Here is a 20,837-nt window from a genome sequence, read left to right on the forward strand (position 1 = left end):
AAGGAAACAAATGACTGGCTCTTCCTCTGTTGTCTAGTTACTGACATATAATTTATTAAAGACCGCTTATCAACCAGTGTATGGAATTTTTCCTTCTTGGTTCAGACTCTTAAAATTGATGATGGTTCTGAAGGTGCCATCTGGCATCTTTATCAAGAGCAGGGAAAAGAATCTCTTCTTTCCTCTTCATCTGGTACCTCTATGAGAATCAGTTTCTGCACTAGATTCAAAACATCTGCCTCCAGGGCTAACTGTTCACCCCAAGATTTCCTGGGGTTTGTTACTGCAAACGTTTGAGGAGGAAGAGTCCGAAATTCTAACCTCAGTCCTGATTCCACTATACATAGAATACAGCCATAGGATGAAATTCTTGCCCAGGCAGTGTGGAAGAGTGAAAGCCCCCCTACCCAAGAAATGGCATCACTGAGAAGACTTTCTCCCTGCTACCCAAGGAGAGACCCCATACATGAATCCACAAAGTTTTCATCTTTTGCCTTCCCATTTGTCTTGGTCCCTGATAGGTCTTCTCCAGCAGTACCTTCTACTCTGAAACGACCTTTTATACTCCAGGATGGACAAAATGGGAACTCCCTTCAATCACCAGCTTTTTCCAGGATGTCATCCAGAACCCAACCAAAGAGATCCATTTTGTGTGATGGAGAGTAACAACTTGGTTTTAGATTCGACATACCATGGCTAACATTTTGAACCATAGCGCTCTACAAGCAGCGTTAGAAAGGCTCACTGCCCATGGTAACCCTTACCCTTACAGTCTTGACCAATCTGTCTGTCTTCTATAGGGAAGCACGGTCTACCCCTTGTACCGCCAGAGAATGAAGAGGAACAAGAATCAGGTCCATATTCACCCACTGACTTTATGGAATCATCCGAATCAGAAGATAACATTCTGGTTTTCTTTCTCCCCTTCTATTGCTATACTGTTGACTCTTATAGGTGCCATACCTTTAGTAGTATTCCCACTTTCTAGATGCACTGTATCCTGTATAGTTTCAGCATTGAGTCCTATATCCTTCTATGGCAATCCGTATATCTGAAGAAGGTCTAAACTGAGTCCGAAATGTCACATATGTTAACTGTGGATTGCAAATAAATCATCTTTTTTCTACATCAATTGAATGCCAAGTTCTTTATAGATATTATACAACAGATTGGGCTCCTACTTGTGCACCTCCTGCCAGGTGTACTGTGCTCTACTACTACACATTCACCTTCTGACTTTACAGATCCATCTGAATCAGATGATAACGTTCCGGTTTTCTTCTTCCCCTTTCTATCGCTTTCTTTATGGATTATGATCTTAGGGAAGTCGGGGATTCCTCACAAATAGTTTTCTGGATACATGCTGAGCAGAGTTTCTTCTGCCACAAGAGGGGTAACGTTTTTAAGCTTTGTGCTACATTTCTAATGTCTTTCCTTGTAAAACCAACAAGAACGTGCAACTCCCACTGCTGCACCTATTATGGCGCTGCCGTTGTGACTGCTACTCCACAACTACATTGGAAAGTAGAGCTGGAGCAAACTCTTTGGTGTTCAAAGCCCATTTTCCAATTTCGGACCGGACAACAGTATCTTCACTCATGTGGATGCCTTCTCCGGACCTGAAGTCACCGGCGCGCACGCCCCCTATGGATGCGCAGAACCGAGATGTTACGGCAGCCGGGAGACACATAGAAAGTCTACGCCGCTAACATCAGCATGGCCTCTACTGGACCTGCGGGGGTGCTTCCTGGACCTGACACCAGCATTACAAGCAAGGAGCTGTTCTTCCTGGCAACCGGGCCGGGCCTGGATAAGTCTTCTTCCGTTCCTTTCGACACCTGACTCTTCATATACAAGTTCTCTCAAGGACAGGAAACTAACTGATGTCGGGGAGAGGTTCCTGTCATTGCTGGGTAAATCCCCTCTCTCGAGCGGTGCAGTCATGGGGAAAAAAAAAATAATTCCATGACTATATTAGAACAGAGGTGTATACAGCAAAGAGTACCTTAAACCATAACATTTAATTAAATCAAATAAAATCCCCAGTCGGGTATTAGATCACTTAAAAGCAGACAATACATATAACATACATGGTTTCAAATACATGCAGATATAACATATAGTGCTCACAGCATAACCAGTGCAAGAAAAAAACGGAAGGATCTCTTGTCCTGTGTAGGTCATCTGGAACCACAGAGGATCAGCTTTAGACATCCTATATAAGGCATAGTGCCACTGCAAGGCCACTTACATATCTTGCTACCCATCTTCTACTTGCCCCAAAATATTTATATTCCCATGAAGAAGCCATTGAAACAAAGCCAAAATGCATAGGGATGAGGTGGGGGAGATGGTGGTTGGGGTGCCAAAATTTGGTGATCTTTTGGTTACTGCCCATGTTAAAGCAGGAGCTTTCATATGGAGCATGACAGGGGAGTTTAGGGGTTATACATTCCCCCCATTTTTCTAGTGCAGTGCCTCCATGAAAAGGAGTATCAATCTAAGTGTGAGATCCTTCCATTTTTTACTTGCATTGGTTGCACCATGAGCACTTTACAGGTTATAGCTGCATGTATTTGAAACCATGTAGATTATATGTATTGTCTGCTTGTAAATAATCTTGGGGGTTTTATTTGGTTTAAAATAAGGTTATTTTTTAAGGTCGTCATTGCTGTATACACATTAATTACCAAGAGAATTTTGGGTGACTTATTACCTTTTGTGGTATTATATTAAAACAGATACCTAATCATCATTCAAATAGATTCAAAAAGCTAATTAATCGTGAATCCTATTGGATTTTTTAATTGTCCACCCTGGCACCTGAAGTGTTAAAAGAAACCTAACAGGTGATACATGCTGCCCAAGCCATGGGCAGAATGTATCAACCCTTGGATGTGCTATCACGTGCGTTTCAGAGAAAAAACATTTTTAATATCTGCCGAGGACTGAGCCACTCTGTGCACTTATCTTTTAGGTGGGTCCTCGGCGGCTTCTCCCCGCTGGCAGTGACCGACAAGTCTCTCCCTACATACTCGCGCATTTACAAGTGAACATAGACACTGTTACAGAATACAGAAAGGACAACCTCGCATGTAATAACAACTTACCTCTGTAACCTGAGTCAGCCCCTCTTTGATAAGATCTTGCTGCTCTGAAGGCGATAGGGTCTGCTTTAGACTGGGGTTCTGCAGAGCTTTTAGAAGGAGGCTGCATGCTTGTGCCTATGGTTAAAAGGTATCGGTATAAGGACTGACATTTACCCCAAGCAAAGTGAAAAAGCAGTGACTTATTAATAGGCAATGAATGAGAACACAAGATTGTCCTATTTGCATGCCGAGAACACACTGGCAGATCAGCGAGGATACCGCTGCAGAACACACAGGAAGCCATCTATGGAAATTCTATTGAAAGGAATGTAGTGTGGCTGCAGCTTATACAAAGTCTCAAGAATAACTTCCACCTGTGGTTTACAATTACACCTACCGCAAACACTGCCGGCAAGATGCATCAAAAATGTACAAAGTTTAGCCAAGAAGGAAATATGTAACGCACATACATGTGATCACATGACTGCCCAACCATATGGGATTGAGACAATTGCACAATTACTGTTGAGGGCAGCAGCCTCTCTCCGCACCCCATGTCAGATCAGGAGAAAGAGGAGCTGTACAAATCTACCAACACAATACTACATATCAGCTCTTAAGTTAAATGACCTGCCAATATTATGGCTCAATACCTCATATTTTTATTTTTTTAAGCTGGTTTGCGTATCCAATTTACCATTTGGTTCAAAGCAGATTAAGGCTATGTGCACACGCTGCGGTTTTGGCCCTGCGGAACTGCAGCAGTTCCGCAGACATGGTACAGTACCATGTAACCCTATGGGTTTTCAAAACTGCAGTGCTCACGCTGCGGTTTTTTCTGCGCGTTTTTTTCCGCGCGGTTTTGCTGCGGTTTTTTTCAGCAGCATGTCAATTGTTTCTGCGGATTCCGCTGCGGTTTCACACCTTTAACATAGTAGAGGTGTGAAACCGCAGGTCACTTTACCTGCAGTTCCGCGGGAAAAACCCGCAGGTGAAACCGCAGCATGTGCACATAGCCTTAGACAGTATACATGTTAATGCCAATATTTAAGGTTAACATGCAGCTATTGATGCAATTAAGTCATTTACATAACATCCCTAAGACAGCGCTGATCTTGACAGCCATCGAAACAGGAATTGTTATCATGGGTCACAGCGCAGCTGCCAGCTTTGCTCCTGTAACTTCTAACACTAAAACCTCAGCAGAGTAATAACTAAGAGTTAGATTAATCACAAATGAAATTAGGAATTTTACATAATTCCTCTTGTATGTCACTATAAAATAGGGTCGGAAGTCTTTACGTTGCAGTCTCACTGTTAGGCCACTAAAGTGTCCTACATGTCAGGGAATATTGTACATTTGAAAGCAAAGTCTTTCTCCAGAAAAGTGCTGACCTGCTGATGCTGCCGGGCGCCATCTTTAACTGACTTCATTATGATCCCCAAGAGTGGCTTGCAAATAAACTAACAGAAAAAAAACAAGAGAAACAAATGTATCATGAAGAAAAAAAAATGTTTGACAGTATTAATAGCAAACAACTGAAAATAGGTGTAAGGACCACCCTCTATACACCATGGTACGGAGATGATGACCATGAGTGGTTCCCTCTCTGGAGGACCGGGCAGAAGATGGCGAAGACAACTTGTCATGGCAAGACGAGCATAATAATAAATGTAGCACAACCCATCAAAGACTACATGAATGAATGACCATGACCTTCATAATTCTAATATAGAACATGCAATGTATAAACCTGATGCAAGAAATCTTAAACTGCAATTCTACCCAGAACCTGCAAGTACTCACGGGAAAGCGACTGAAGAGATCTACAAACATTGCGGAGGTCAGAGGGCTATTTCTCTTGGTCATGAACCCCTGCAAAGCTTCTTTATAGAGGGAAGTGACTCTTTCAAGATCCAAGTAGCCCAGACAGACAGCCTGGGGAAGAGAAGAGCAATGAGAATTTTAGAATGTGTGTGGCAATGCCAGGAGAGTGCTTCAGTCACATTTCATTAGGCTGAGAAGGCCAAGCTTTTATGGTGAATAAATGTCCTTATTAACGCAGACTAGAATACTGCAATGTAATTGATGAGCCTTCGAATTACTCCCCTAGTCCAGACGTTCATTAATGAGGCATTATCAAAGGCCTAAAGAAATACCATCCTCAGAAAAATAGAGAAAACTAAAAGATGCAGCCTTCACAACAACAACAAAAAAAAAATTATATTATAATATATATATACACTCACTGGCCACTTTATTAGGTACACCATGCTAGTAAGGGGTTGGACCCCCTTTTGCCTTCAGAACTGCCTCAATTCTTCGTGGCAGAGATTCAACAAGGTGCTGGAAGCATTCCTCAGAGATTTTGGACCATATTGACATGATGGCATCACACAGTTGGTGCAGATTTGTCGGCTGCACATCCCTGATGCGAATCTCCCGTTCCACCACATCCCAAAGATGCTCTATTGGATTGAGATCTGGTGACTGAGGAGGCCATTTGAGTACAGTAAACTCATTGTCATGTTCAAGAAACCAATCTGAGATGATTCGAGCTTTATGACATGGCGCATTATCCTGCTGAAAGTAGCCATCAGATGTTGGGTACATTGTGGTCATAAAGGGATGGACATGGTCAGCAACAATACTCAGGTAGGCTGTGGTGTTGCAACGATGCTCAATTGGTACCAAGGGGCCCAAAGAGTGCCCAGAAAAAATTCCCCACACCATGACACCACCACCACCAGCCTGAACCGTTGATACAAGGCAGGATGGATCCATGCTTTCATGTTGTTTACGCCAAATTCTGACCCTACCATCCGAATGTCGCAGCAGAAATCGAGACTCATCAGACCAGGCAACGTTTTTCCAATCTTCTACTGTCCAATTTCGATGAGCTTGTGCAAATTGTAGCCTCAGTTTCCTGTTCTTAGCTGAGAGGAGTGGTACCCAGTGTGGTCTTCTGCTGCTGTAGCCCATCTGCCTCAAAGTTCGACGCACTGTGCGTTCAGAGATGCTCTTCTGCCTACCTTGGTTGTAACGGGTGGCAATTTGAGTCACTGTTGCCTTTCTATCAGCTCGAACCAGTCTGCCCATTCTCCTCTGACCTCTGGCATCAACATGGCATTTCCGGCCACAGAACTGCCGCTCACTGGATTTTTTTTCTTTTTCGGACCATTCTCTGTAAACCCTAGAGATGGTTGTGCGTGAAAATCCCAGTAGATCAGCAGTTTCTGAAATTCTCAGACCAGCCCTTCTGGCACCAACAATCATGCCACGTTCAAAGGCACTCAAATCACCTTTCTTCCCCATACTGATGCTCGGTTTGAACTGCAGGAGATTGTCTTGACCATGTCTACATGCCTAAATGCACTGAGTTGCCGCCATGTGATTGGCTGATTAGAAATTAAGTCTTAACACACAGTTGGACAGGTGTACCTAATAAAGTGGCCAGTGAGTGTATATATATATATATATATATATATATATACTGTACATACACACACACAGTGAAATAGAAGGGACATTATACCTAGCGGCAATGTTACCCAAACAAAACTGCTTTGAAGCTGCATACAATCTAGTATTCAATCATTCACATGGTTTAGCTGCTCTTCCAAAACTGAAAAGACAGCTTATGGCAAATACAAAATATAGAAAAGGCACAAAAGAAAAGCTAACAGAGCAATTCCTCTCAATAGCCATGTTTCATTTGATTCCATTCTCTCAAATTAAAATTACAACTGAGAACTAGAGAACATTTCTGTCACTGAGGAGCCAGGTCACCATTCTCCTTCTCACTGTCCTGTGTAAGAGATGCATGTAGCAGGTTACTCCTCCCTAAGGTTTCCCGAATGCAGGAAAACTAAATATTAGCAAGTCATTCTCTCCTTATTAAAAGGGTTTGGCTTCAGTTTTCCAAAGTTAGAAGTGATCATCAGGAGAGTTTCCTCTTCTACTCTTTAGGATTTATATAAGACTGACTGGTTTAGGAATCGGATCATGAAAAAATTGCTGCAAAGTAAAAAAAAAACCAAAAAAAAACCATTGTATTCCTTGTGAAGCTTGCTCATTCGTTTCTAGGTTTAGCGCTCCTTTTACTTTCTCTCACATCCCAGTGTACATTTACACAAGATTACAGGCTGCAGACTTTAAGTTTACTCTAGCTTTAATAAACTGGTACATTACTTTCCCAAGATGCCCAGCTTAGGGGCCAAGCCACTGGCGCAGGTATAAATCCAGGGCGTTCCTGCCTCCTTTGATTAATGTCAACAACTCTATCAAGTCCCCAGACACACTTTTTAGATATCTGCAGCTAGGGTATGCCCTAAATACCTAGTTCCCACACATCGAAAATTCTCTCCTATCCTCATACCCCCTGAGAGGGATCCTAAGGGCTCCGTCACACATAGCGACTCACCAACGATCCCGACAACGATATCAACTTGTCAGGATCGCTGGTGAGTCGCTACATGATCGCTGGTGAGCTGTCAAACAGAAGCTTCACCAGCGATCAGCACCAGCGACGCCGAATGCCCGGCGTCGTTGTGTACGTTAGTTACCAGCGTGCTGATGCAGGGAGCTGGTAACTAAGGTACACATCGGGTTTCTAAGCAGCACGCATCACTTAGAAACCCGATGTGTACCTTGGTTACCAGCGCCCTGCATCAGCACGCTGGTAACTAAGGTACACATCGGGTTTCTAAGCACCACACGGTGCTTAGAAACCCTGCGTTTACCTTAGTTACCAGCGCGCTGATGCAGGGAGCTGGTAACCAAGGTACACATCGAGTTTCTAAGTGACGCACATCCCTTAGATACCCGATGTGTACGTTAGTTACCAGCTGATCGCTGGTCTCCCACCTGTCACGCAGCGATGCGTGCTGGACAGCGGGAGACTAGCGATCAAAAAAATGTCCTGGCTATTCCAGGACGATCAGCGTTAACCGGCAGGGGGGCCGTTTGCTGGTCAGTGTCACACACAGCAATCTCGCTGGTGAGATCGCTATGTGTGACGGGGGCTTAAGAACCAGGGACTCAAGGGGGTTTATCTCCTTTTTATACACCCAGTTACTAAGCAGGATATGTTCATCATCACCACCGTTGGCTGAGGCAAAATGGACAGTAATACCCTCCCTATCAGAAGAAGATTGGAGAAAGGTCTTGACTCCCCACAGTGTGATTCACCAGCAAGTTATAACAAGCTAATCCTAATGTATATAATCCATTAATGTTACTTGCCACCTAGTGTGTTATATAAAATGTGTAGATCTACCACTGCAGATTGCCATAGGGTATGGGAAGAGGCTGCAGATTTTATACACCTGATGAGGTATTACCCTCCTTTTGCAGACTGTTGGAAAGAGGTCCTAGCTATTCTCATTGTGATCTTACACCCCCCTGTATTACTCTGTCCTAGATGAGGAGACACGGCCTCACTAACCTCCCACTCTTCTCAGGGAATCGTTGCTTTTAGCTTGGAAGGCTATAGCCATGAGATGGATGACTAGAAGACCCCCTGCGGATTACACACTGGGTCAATATGGTAAAGACTGCAGCGTCCTATCAGAGGGTGGTATTGGAAAAATAGACACTGTCCTCAAAAATGTGATTAGGTATGGAAGCCTTGGTTGGATTCCCCTTAGTCCCAAGGCGATGAGGAGTATTCTCTCATGATAGAGTATGTGATATTTGGTGCCTGACATGGGTATCTTATGGTTTTAGTTGAGATATTAGACCCCATGGTATGTTAAGGACAAGGTTAACTTTGCCAGACAGTATTAAAGAGCAGTACGAAATATTGTTTGTTCCTTTGTTCTATGATGTAACCTTATTATGCTGTATAATCTTCAATAAAACAAGTTAAAAGAAAAGAAACTGGCGCAGTGACTCTTGACATTGATGACACCAAGTTTTGAGTGAGGACACTAGTACCTGAGCACATGGCTCTGTCTTCTTGCCCTTCTTCTTTACCACCTCTGATTTGTCGGTACTGGCCCCTTTCAATACCTTGAATAGGTACAGTGATGCGCTGTTAAGGAAGAAAACAATCTATTAAAATTGAATCTAATGTACTGCCTTATGGTACAATCACAAGCCACATTGCACTGTTCCATCACCCAGAACATTCAATAGGTAGTGCACTCCGTTCCATCACTGTCAATCTCGCCTGCCGGCAGCAGCAGTGTCCTGGCAAATTGTGTTCTCATCTCACCTGAAACAATACAAGGCTACGGAAGAGTCGCTCTGTTTGCTGGCCCTTTGCAGCAGTCTCTCCATCATATCATGCAAGTCATCCTTGAGCTCAGATACATCTTTGCAGTACCGCTTGTTCTTGCACAAACCGTTCCTGTGTAAGTAGAAAAGGCAGCTAAATGATCACATAATAGTTTATGCAGTACAGGGGGAGGGACAGTAACCTGTGGAACTCCAAAAGTTGTAAAACTATAACCCCCTGCATGCCCGGACACCTGCAGAACTCCAACTACCGTAGTTTCAGAAGGTGTCTGGAGAGACAATAAATTTACTGCAAACCCATTTACTAGTGATGAGCGAGTGTGCTCGTTACTCGAGTTTTCCGAGTATCTTGGGTGTACGCGTAGATTATGTTTGTGTCTCCGCAGCTGCATGATTTGCGGCTGTTAGACAGCCTGAATACGTGTGGGGATTTCCTAACAAACAGGCAATCCCTGCATGTGTTCAGGCTGTCTAGCAGCCACAAATCATGCAGCTGCAGAGACACAAACATAATCTACGCGTACACCCAAGATACTCTGAGATCACCCGAGCATGCTTGGAAAACCTGAGTAATGAGCGCACTCGCTCATCAATACCATTTACTACACCGTAAATCTACAGCAAACTGGGCAACGCACATCCAGAGTTTCACGAGTCCATGCTTTACCCCAGATAAATGCCTCATTTTCCTCCACAGTGCATCAGTATACACAGAGAATGCCAACCCTTTGCCATTCCATAGCCAGCTGCTTACAAACTGATGAAAATCCAACTGCCTGAACCTGCAGATATCCATTACTTTATGCTAATGGCATTATTTGTGAATGCACGGTAGCAGGCATAAAAAGGATTAGTTGTGATCTATATAATATTATGCTAAGAACCTAAAGGGCCTGTCACACTAAGAGATATCACTAGCAATATCGCTATAACTAGTGACGTTATAGCGATATTGCTAGCGATATCGCTGTGTCTGATACTTACCTACAACCCGCTCCCCCGCTGGTTATCACTGATCGCGCGAGAACGTCCAGGACTGTTTCTCGTCGTCAGCTTCCTGTGGCGCTTCCTGCTGTGACGACGAGCGACGCGTGGAGCCGGGCGGGAGGACGTCAGCATCGCCTGGTGTGACAGGTAAGTAGCGACCCCCGTCCCCAGCGATGTCGCTGGTGAGATCTGCCTGTGTGGCAGCTCACTAGCGACCACTTAGCGATGTACCAGCGATCCTGACCGCGTCATATCGCTGGTCGGGATCGCTGGTACATCGCTAAGTGTGACAGTACCCTTAGGCACGGCAGTCATTCCAATGAAGAAAATGACTTACATAAAAATATTCTATTTATTACTGTATATATACAGGCAAATGGGCAATAGAGAGATAATTCAGTCAGATTTACTTACATGGCACTAACAAAATGTAGCTCCTAATAAGGCAAGCCTGCCCTACAGAAATGCCCTTCACGGAACGGTTCGTTATCATTCCTAGCACTAATGACCTTATAGCAATTTAATTACCACTGTAGTGAAGACGTCTCGGCAGAAGATAATAACATCCTTGTAAGTAATGGAACCAATAAGAAATGATGCTTACTACATTGCAGTTGGACTGTTGCAAACAGAAAAAGGTAAAGTCACATTTCAATATGCACGTCAACTTTCCTGACAATTTAAGAGATGGACTTGATAAAGAAGATTCTATGTTCGCCAGGTTTCACACATCCGGGTCTTGCAGTCTGCTGCACTGACCACCCGTGCGTTTCTTGACCTGAACTCTACATCCCCATAAGAACACGCGAGCCTGTCAAGTTGCTGTCAGAATTTAAACCGGTTTTATCAGCAATATCTCAATCGGTCTCCATGAAATTCCCACAGGTAATGATCGTGGTTGTCCTGAAGAAGTATGTATGCTTCAAAACGCACTGACAAATAAACCACCTACACTCCGATTGGCATGCTTCATCTTTTCCATATAGCAGGGCGTACAGTAGCTTCTGTCACATATAAACTATAATAGCATCCAGTTAAATACTTTTTTTTCCCCTCCTACCTTATCGTATCTATACATTAGTGTGGTCTACAGATCTACAGACACATTTCTCATCTCCTTAGGGTTAAGACATATTTAGCTCAGATGCCAAGAACTTCCATGGCGTACATGATAAAGGTAATTTGAACGGGACTCTATAAAAATGACATGACCGATCACGTCTTTTGACTGAAGATTCAGAGAATCTCTCTCTAGGAAAGCAGAAAAGATTGTCTCTCATACGTGTCTGTAATTGGCAATACTCACTCACTCATTTCACCAGGGACAACAACATTTTAAAGCAGCACTTCAGTGGGATTTTTATTCCAGCGCTGGAGTGGTGCCACTAACGTACATTGCCTCACCCTATTATACGCCATCTTCGGCTGTTCCTTACGCCACTCCAATCCGCCATCTTGTGACCACAACTTCTGACCCACTGAAAGTCAGAGGGAAGCGTCACAAGTTTTCAAAGTAAGTCTACAAGAGCATCGTTCTGGCTCTCGCACTTATACTGATCAGTGCCCTGTGGCTCGCCCAGCAAACACTGGAGCAATCTGCTGGAGACCCAGATCAGAGTGACTCCGATAACAGAAAAAGATGACAACCAGTAAGTAGAAGACCGGAGGCAGGGAAATTGCATCAGTAGCACCACTCCAGCACTGTGATGAAAAGAAAAAAAAACACAGCTGGAGTGGCAATCTAAGAATCTAATGACAAAACATTTACAGTTTTTTGCTTTTGGAGAAATATCCTCATGTAATTCTTTGGGCCAATAGTGGACTCTAACCACAAAATTAGATTTCTACAGAATATCAATTGCCACTGCAATTTTTAACCAAGTATACACTTACATGAAAATGTCAGCGGTTTTCCGGAGGAAATCTTGCTCCTGCTGGCTGGACTCAGAGTTCATACTCTGCTCTATTACAGAAATCATAGGCTCAATGATACTGAACACCATTGGACTATCAGGCTGCTTGGTCACAAAAACTTCAATCAAGTCCAGAACCTAGGGATAAGATAAAACACAATGTAATAATTATGTAATATAACCATGGTCTAAGGTAGTCCATATGCGTAGTTCACACCATGGGGCAAGAGATCTTACAGCCACGGAAGAATTAACACAGTAACTAGAGGCTTCCAGAATAGAGAAACCCAGTGCTGATCACAAGAAGTCCCAGACTAAATTAAGAATCACCTTATTTTATGCTCATAAAATAAGTTAAAATTAAAGGTGGATAAACTCATACTACTCAGATAGGATTTTAATAGTAACACATTAGTGAAGCTTTCACTTATAAGAAAAAAAAAAAAAAAAACACATAGTAGGGTACTTTGTCCAGTCAACTTGTATCTTGTTGCCATCTACTGGACATCCAAGGGAGTGCAGATGAAGACCTTGTAATTATACCAAATTTCTCATTTTAAACTGGACACACAATGTAAGGCTGCGTTCACACGTTCAGGTTTTTTCGCGGCTGTTTTTACAGCGCCATTTTGCAGCGAAAACGCAAAAAAACAGCATTCCTATGGGATTCCACAATGCTGCGGAATCGCATTGCGGAAAAATCCGCAGCATGCTAATTAATTTGCGAAATCGCGCAGATTCCACCCACATAGGAATGCATTGTTCTGCTTACTTTCCGCATGTGGCTGTGCCCACCATGCGAAAAGTAAGCAGAACATTTGCGGAAGGTACCCACGGTCCGGAGGAGAGGAGACTGTCCTCCGGGCTGTGGGTACCATATCCCTGTAAAAAATAGGAATAAATAAATTCGGGTTATATTCACCTTCCGATGTCCCGTGCAGCGTCCCCAGGCTTCAGCAATACACGCGGCAGCTCCCGTTCCCAGTAATGCATTGCGATGACCTTTGCTGACGTCGCGTCTCGCGAGACCGCGACGTCATCAAAGGTCATTGCCACAATGCATCACTTGGAACGGGACCTGACGGAGCATCGCGGAGGCCTGGGAACACTGCGCGGGACGTCGGAAGGTGAATATAACCCGATTTTTATTTTTTTTTTAAATTATTTTTAACATTAGATCTTTTTACCACTGATGCCGCATAGGCAGCCTCAATAGTAAAAAGTTGGTCACACTAGTCAAACACTATGTTTGACGAGTGTGACCAACCTGTCAATCAGTTCTCCAAGCGATGCTACAGATCGCTTGGAAAGTGCTAGCATTCTGCAAGCTAATTACGCTTGCAAAAAGGAGATTTTTGTGTACTCACCGTAAAATCTCTTTCTCTTAGCCTTTAATTGGGGGACACAGAACCTTGGGTGTTATGCTGCTGTCCACTAGGAGGCGACACTATGCATAATCTGAAAAAGATTAACTTTGGCTCCTCCTCTGCAGTATACACCCCTGGACGGAGTCAGCCTTCTCCAGTTTTGTGCCAAAGCATAAGGAGGAACGTAACCAAATAACATAACCATGCCTGTAAGAAGGCTACTATGTACGAGCTCAAAGAACAATATGAGAACTCAACAGGAAAGAACGGCCCGTAAGGGCAACAGGGTGGGAGCTGTGTCCCCCAATTAAAGGCTAAGAGAAAGAGATTTTACGGTGAGTACACAAAAATCTCCTTTACTCTGTCGCCTAATTGGGGGACACAGAACCTTGGGACGTCCCAAAGCAGTCCCTGGGTGGGAAGCAGTGGACGAATATTGTGCTGACAGTCCCCTAGACTTGGGGTACTGCCGCCTGCAGAACCAGTCTACCCAGGCTCGCATCCGCTGAGGACTGGGTATGAACACTGTAGTGTTTCTTAAACGTGTGTAGGCTAGTCCAAGTGGCCGCCTTGCACACTTGTTGTGCCGAAGCCTGATGCCGAATAGCCCAGGAGGCCCCTACTGCCCGTGTAGAGTGTGCCGTGATACCGGCCGGAAGACGGGAACTGTTAAGTCGGTAGAGGCCTCATGTATGGTGGACCTGATCCACCTGGCAAGGGTAGCCTTGGAAGCCGGCAACCCCTTGCGACTACCTTCCGGAAGAATGAAGAGGGAATCAGATTTCCGGAAAGGTGCAGTCCTGGACACGTAAATTCGCAATGCTCTGACGAGGTCAAGCGTATGCAGAGCCTTCTCCACTCTATGAACCGGAACCGGGCAAAGGGAAGGCAGTGAAATCTCTTCATTAAGGTGAAAGTTGGACACAACCTTCGGAAGGAAGGATGGTACCGTGCGGAGAACCACCTTGTCCTGGTGAAAGGCTAGGAAAGGCCGTCTGCAGGAAAGTGCTGACAATTCCGACACTCTGCGTAACGAGGTGATCGCCACTAGAAAAACCACTTTCTGAGACAGAATGGAGAGTGGAACTCCTCTAAGAGGTTCGAAGGGTGGAGCTTGCAATGCTGTCAGGACCAGATTGAGGTCCCACGTATCCAGCGGACGTTTGTAGGGAGGAACCAATCGGGAAACTCCCTGGATGAAAGTCCTTACTTGCGGTTTAATAGCAATGCGCTTTTGAAAAAGGACTGAAAGCGCCGACACCTGACTCTTAAGCGAACTTAAGGATAGCTTGGCATCTAGGCCCGATTGAAGAAAACCTAGTACCTTCGGGAGGGAATAAGGGAGTGGGACTTGTCCATGAGATTCGCACCAAGAAAAGAAAGCTCTCCAGGTACGATAATAGAGCTTGGCGGAGGCAGGCTTCCTTGCCCTGATCATAGTTGTAATGACTGCCGGTGAAAAACCTGCCTGGGTTAGAATCCAGGTTTCAAGGGCCATGCCGTCAAATTGAGAGCCCCTGAATTCTGGTGGAAGAACGGACCTTGAGACAGAAGGTCGTGACTGTCGGGTAGACGCCAGGGGGCGTCTGCCGTAAGTTGGACGATGTCGGCGTACCAAGTACGTCTGGGCCAGTCTGGCGCGATGAGGATGGTCGGAACTCCCTCTTGCTTGATCTTCCTCACGACCCTGGCGATTAGGGGGAGGGGTGGAAAAATGTACAGGAGTCGGAACTGGGACCAGTCCTGGACCAGGGCATCCGCTCCGAGCGACCGCGGGTCGTGTGTCCTGGCCATGAAATTGGGAACTTTGGTATTGAGATGGGATGCCATTAGGTCCACATCCGGGGTTCCCCAGCGTTGACAGATCTGGTAAAAAATCTCGGGATGGAGAGACCACTCCCCCCGAGTCCATTCCTTGCCTGCTGAGGAAGTCGGCTTCCCAGTTTTCTACACCCGGAATGTGTACCGCAGAAAGTACCGACCTCGTGTCTTCCGCCCAGCGGAGGATATGAGCCACTTCTCTCATCGCCTGGGCGCTGCGGGTCCCGCCTTGGTGGTTCACGTATGCCACAGCCGTGGCATTGTCCGACTGTATCCGTATGTGCGAGGCTGCAAGCAAGTGATGAAAGGCTCTCAGTGCCAAGAGAATGGCCCTGATTTCCAGAACATTGATGGGCAATGTCACTTCCCTCGGTGACCACTTGCCCTGTGCCCTGTGATGTAGGTGCACCGCCCCCCAGCCTGTCAGGCTTGCATCGGTAGTCAGGATCTTCCATTGTCCTGAGAGGAATGGCTTCCCTCGTGTAAGCGAGGTTGGTTTGAGCCACCAATGCAGGGACCTCCTGGTTGATGACGTCAACCTGAACTCCCTGTCGAGGGAGAAGGGGTTCCTGTCCCAAGATCTGAGCATGGCTAGTTGAAGGACCCTGAGGTGAAACTGGGCAAATGGCACTGCCTCTATTGCTGCTGCCATCCGGCCGAGGACTCTCATGGCAAACCGGAGAGATCGAGGAGGACTGCGAAGGAGTGTGCGAACTCCCAGACGGATGGCCAGTGTCTTGTCCTTGGGAAGGAGCATCAGGCCCCTGGCGGTGTCGAATACCATTCCCAGGAATGTTAGAGTCCGAGTTGGGATGGTCGACGATTTCTGTAGGTTGACTAGCCATCCCAGGCGACTCAGTGTCTAGAGTGATTGAGACACTGACCTCGCAGTCTTTGAAAGTGGGAGACTTGACGAGGAGGTCGTCCAGGTACGGGACAACTAGGATGCCTCGAGTGCAGGACATCCATGGTGGCCGCCATGACTTTGGTGAACGTTCTTGGAGCCGTGGCGAGTCCGAACGGAAGGGCGACAAACTGGTAGTGGTTTTGGTTGACCGCGAACCTGAGAAACCTTTGGTGGGCGGGAGCAATTGGTATGTGGAGATACGCATCCTGTATGTCTATGGAGGCGAGGTATTCTCCCTGCTCCATGGATGCAATGATGGACCGGAGGGACTCCATGCGGAAATGACGGACCCGTACGTAATTGTTGAGCTGTTTTAGGTCCAGTATGGGTCGGACGCCGCCTCCTTTCTTGGGGACTACGAACAAATTTGAGTAGAATCCTCGGAATCTCTCGTTCGCGGGAACCGGCACCACAACTCCTGATTGAAGGAGAGAGGAAACCGCTTGGTGGAAAACACGAGCCTTTTCTGGTGGTGTTGGAGGAACAGAAAGGAAGAACCGGTTCGGTGGAACGGAAGTGAACTCTATCTTGTATCCGGAAGACACTATTTCCCTGACCCACCTGTCTTCTGTAATAGGCAGCCAGACTTGCTGAAAGAGTAAAAGTCGGCCGCCTACTGGTGGGGTGTCTTCCGGAGGTCTCGAGTCATGATGAAGTGAAGTTCTGAGGTTTTCCTCCCTTGGGTTTCGCTTGGCCTGCTTTCGACTGCCAAGCCCTGTCCGGTCGCTGCTGAGTCCGTGGGTTGTCTCTGCGTGGAGAACGGTTGCGGTTTTGCACTGGGCGCGAAACGGACCAGCCTGAGGAATTCCGAAAGGATCGGAATCGCGTCTGGTTTCTTTGTTTAAACGTGCGTTTCGGTTTTAGTTGAGGGAGAGAGGTACTCTTACCCCAGTGGCATTGGCTATCATGGTGTCCAACTTTTCGCCGAAAAGTCTTCCAGTAAAATACGGAAGTCGCGTGAGGGACTTCTTTGAGGCCGCATCCGCTTTCCATTCTCGCAGCCAGAGGATGCGTCGGATCGTGATGGCGTTTGATGCTATTCCCGCTACACCTCTGGCGGAATCCAGAGCTGCATGAATCATGTAGTCTGCTACCACTGCCATCTGGACCGCTTGGTCCGAGAGTTCAGGATTTGAAGCCTGAAGACCCTCCTGTAGTTTTTTGGCCCAAGCCAGGATGGCTTTGGATGCCCAAACTGAAGCAAATGCAGGGCCCAGAGAGGCGCCTGCCGCTTCGAAAATAGAACGAGCCATGCGTTCTACTTGCCGGTCTGCTGCGTCCCTGAGGGTTGAGCTATCCGGCAGAGAGAGTAAAGTCTGCGCTGCTAGCCTAGAAACCGGAGGGTCCAATTCAGGTGGATCTGTCCATTGTTTGGTGTCTTTCTGTGGGAAGGGGTACTTCGCTTCCAAATATTTGCGATTAGCGAATTTTTTGTCAGGCTGCGCAAACTGTTTGGTAAGTATTTTCTCAAACTCATCGTGATTAGGGAAGACCTTAGGTGGTTTTTGAACACTTTCGAAGCAAATCCTATGTTCTGGGACTTCCGGGGGCAACTCTGGAATTTTTAGCACCCGATGAATGGCAGAAATTATGTCCTCAACTAGCGCTGTATTGCTAGGGGGAGAAGGTACCACGGACCTGACCGTTTCATTATCTGAGTCGGAGTCACAGATGCCCTCCGAATCCTGTGCCTCGCTAAGGTGATCCCTGGAGGGCGACCTGGGGCGGGGGTCTTCTGTAGTGGGGGATCCCTGTGGTAAATTGCACTGTCTGTGGCAGGGGACTGCCCAGGAGACCTGGAATGACGCTGTCTCTCCCTAGCGGGGGACGACCTTGTGCTATAGTGCGACTTAGGTGATCGAGACCTGTGGGTCCGCTTACGTCTGTGAGAGTCGGAAGCAGCATGTTCCTGAGACAAGCTGTCCGTTTGCTGTGTACCGTCCATAGCCGGGGCCCGACTCTGCAGAGCTTGCAGTAATGTAGCAGTTAGGTTGTCTATGGACTGTGACATAGACTGAGACATCTGAGTTGCCCATTCCGGCGTGGCCTGTGACACTGAAGCGTCAGTAGGGACTCCCTGGGGTTCTGACCCAGAGTTCTGGATGCAGTCCCGGCAGTGCGGATACGTGCTGCCACTAGGGAGCATGGCTTTGCAGGCTGTGCAGAATGCATAGAAACATTCCTGCCTGGTTCTCTTCCTTGAGTCCGGCATAGTACACAGAGGCTGGCTATAAGGGATCGTACAGGGGTGGCTACGCAGAGGGAACCCACAGAAAGCCTTATAGGAAGTATAGATTCACAGCTGAGTAATGAGAACCCAGCTGTGAGCTTACCCCACCGGTGTGCCCCTAGGTCCAGCGCCGACAGATCCAAGTTCTGTGCCCCCCGGAGACCGCTGTGATGCTCCTTTCCTGGATCTCATCCAGAAAAAATGGCCACCGGGGCTCTGAGGAGAGGGAGGAGGGGGCGGAGAGCTGAAAAGGGCGCGCTAGGCTGTGTAAAAACGCGCCCTTTCTGCCTCAATCCGCCCCTTCTATGACACTCCAGCGTGTCATTTTGGTCATCCGGGGGGCGGGGAAAAGGCGGCGGCTTCAGCTAGGCCGAAGCCGCGGCCTAAATTAGAAGCCTGATGCCCAGGAGGGCAACAGAGCGGCGCGGATTTGTACCAGACCCCCCCAGAATGGTCGACTGGATAGCGGTGGGGGTAGCGGTTTTTGTATGGGGTGCCCCTGAAGCGCTATGGAGCCGCTGCTGTTGCAGAGACAGGGACGCAGAAAAACCCTGTCTCTGCTGTGCCATCCAGTCCGCACCCTCCCCCGGCCCCAACAGGATCCCTCAGCCAGCCTGGGGTCCCTGGAAGCTGCGAAATGCTGCCTGAACTCCGACCCTACCTGAGGCGTCTCAACCTAATACCCCCTGCGGGGGATTAGGGAGGGTGCGTCTGTCACCATCAGGGGGTCTTCATCCTCGCCTCAACCTCAACCCAGACCCCTTAAAGGTGTTGGGGAAGGAGGGGGGTCTCGACCTCGAACCAGGACCCGAGGGACTGGGGAGGGAGTGACATGGGGAAAAAACCACCTCGACCTCAACCGGGTACCCCTAATAGGGGACCGAGGAGGGAGCCATGCCGGGAGTCTCGCTGGAGACCCACTTTTCTTCATCTGTATTTCCGTGAAAAAAAGGAAAAAAACGGAAGAAAAAAGGTGTGCCTCCTTGCGACACTAAGCAAAAACTGGAGAAGGCTGACGCCGTCCAGGGGTGTATACTGCAGAGGAGGAGCCAAAGTTAATCTTTTTCAGATTATGCATAGTGTCGCCTCCTAGTGGACAGCAGCATAACACCCAAGGTTCTGTGTCCCCCAATTAGGCGACAGAGTAACGCTAGTTTTTCCACGGGAAAATTACGGGAATTTAAAATGCGATTTTCTGGCGGAATGGAATTTCAGAATTCCCGCGGTAACTTCAGCAGGAATTCCGCTACGTGTGAACTTAGCCTAATAGTGGCTGTCTCTCCGTTGCAGAGGTATTAGCAATCAAATATTTGGCACGTAATGAGTTAACTTTTGTCAAGTCCAAGTGGGTGTACACAGGCAGTGAAAAGTATCTAATAACACCCACTTGGACTTACGGTAACCCCTTCAAAACCTTGGCCATTTTCAGTTTTTTCGGTTTAATTTTTCCTCCCCAGAGCCATAACTTTATTTTCCCATCAATATGGCCATATGAGGGCTTGGAGTTGCACTTTTGAATGGCTCCATTGTACTGAAAAACGAGATAAAAAAATTGGTAAAACGGATCTGGCAATATGACTCCACAGTTACGTACGAGTACGCAGATAAATAAAAAGCTCTGAAAATTTGTTTGAGAACATTTTCGTGTTTGTCACCATTTTTCAAGTCCTGTAACATTTCTATTTTTCAGGATCTGGGGCTGGGTGATGGCCGAGATGATGTTTTTTCTAATTTACTTAGAGGTAAATAAGAGGTTTTAATAGACTCTTCCATTTTATTGCAATGTTGCAGCAGCCAAACAAAAAACGTAATTCCGGCGTTTCAATTTTTTCTCGTTCCACCATTTCCAGATTGATTCTATTTTGATAGATCGGACGTTTCTGAAAGAGTGCTACCAAATGGTGTTTTTTTTTTTTTTTTTTTTTAAATGGTTTTAAAAACAATGGGGGTGATTTGAACTTCATTTTTTTCTTATTCTTAACAATTTTTTCTCATAGTCTTCTAAAGTCTCCTATGGAAACTTGAAGTTGCAGTCACCCAATTGCCTGTACTATAAAGCACAGCTATGTATTGCAGAAATCAGGATCTATGAACGTCGGCAACGAGCTGGCATTCACAGGAGCATCATAATGACAGGAATGGGGGTCTTGTGCAGATCCCCGGCTGCTATGACAATCCATCGGAACCCCACAATCACAACAGTGGCACACAAATGGGTGGGAGTTGATACGCGCTTCCAGCTGGCGCATGTTAAATTCCACTGTCCAAGAATGACAACAGAA

The 20,837-nt window shown here is 46.5% G+C and overlaps 1 protein-coding gene across 1 annotated transcript in view; it reads right to left on the reverse strand.

Moving 5' to 3' along the window:
- MYBBP1A (MYB binding protein 1a) overlaps positions 1 to 20,837 on the reverse strand; it is a 145,615-nt gene that overhangs the window by 27,213 nt on the left and 97,565 nt on the right. The window contains exons 19-24 of the mRNA XM_073574686.1: positions 12,211 to 12,368; positions 9,308 to 9,442; positions 9,028 to 9,124; positions 4,897 to 5,028; positions 4,485 to 4,553; positions 3,111 to 3,224 (exon numbers count right to left, since the gene is read on the reverse strand). Of these exons, the coding sequence (XP_073430787.1) occupies positions 3,111 to 3,224; positions 4,485 to 4,553; positions 4,897 to 5,028; positions 9,028 to 9,124; positions 9,308 to 9,442; positions 12,211 to 12,368 (705 nt within the window). The remainder of the gene's footprint in view (positions 1 to 3,110; positions 3,225 to 4,484; positions 4,554 to 4,896; positions 5,029 to 9,027; positions 9,125 to 9,307; positions 9,443 to 12,210; positions 12,369 to 20,837) is intronic.

The sequence above is a fragment of the Dendrobates tinctorius genome, unplaced genomic scaffold (assembly GCF_039654945.1).
Source record: "Dendrobates tinctorius isolate UK_male_01 unplaced genomic scaffold, ASM3965494v1 ptg000007l, whole genome shotgun sequence".
Taxonomy (NCBI): Eukaryota; Metazoa; Chordata; class Amphibia; order Anura; family Dendrobatidae; genus Dendrobates; species Dendrobates tinctorius.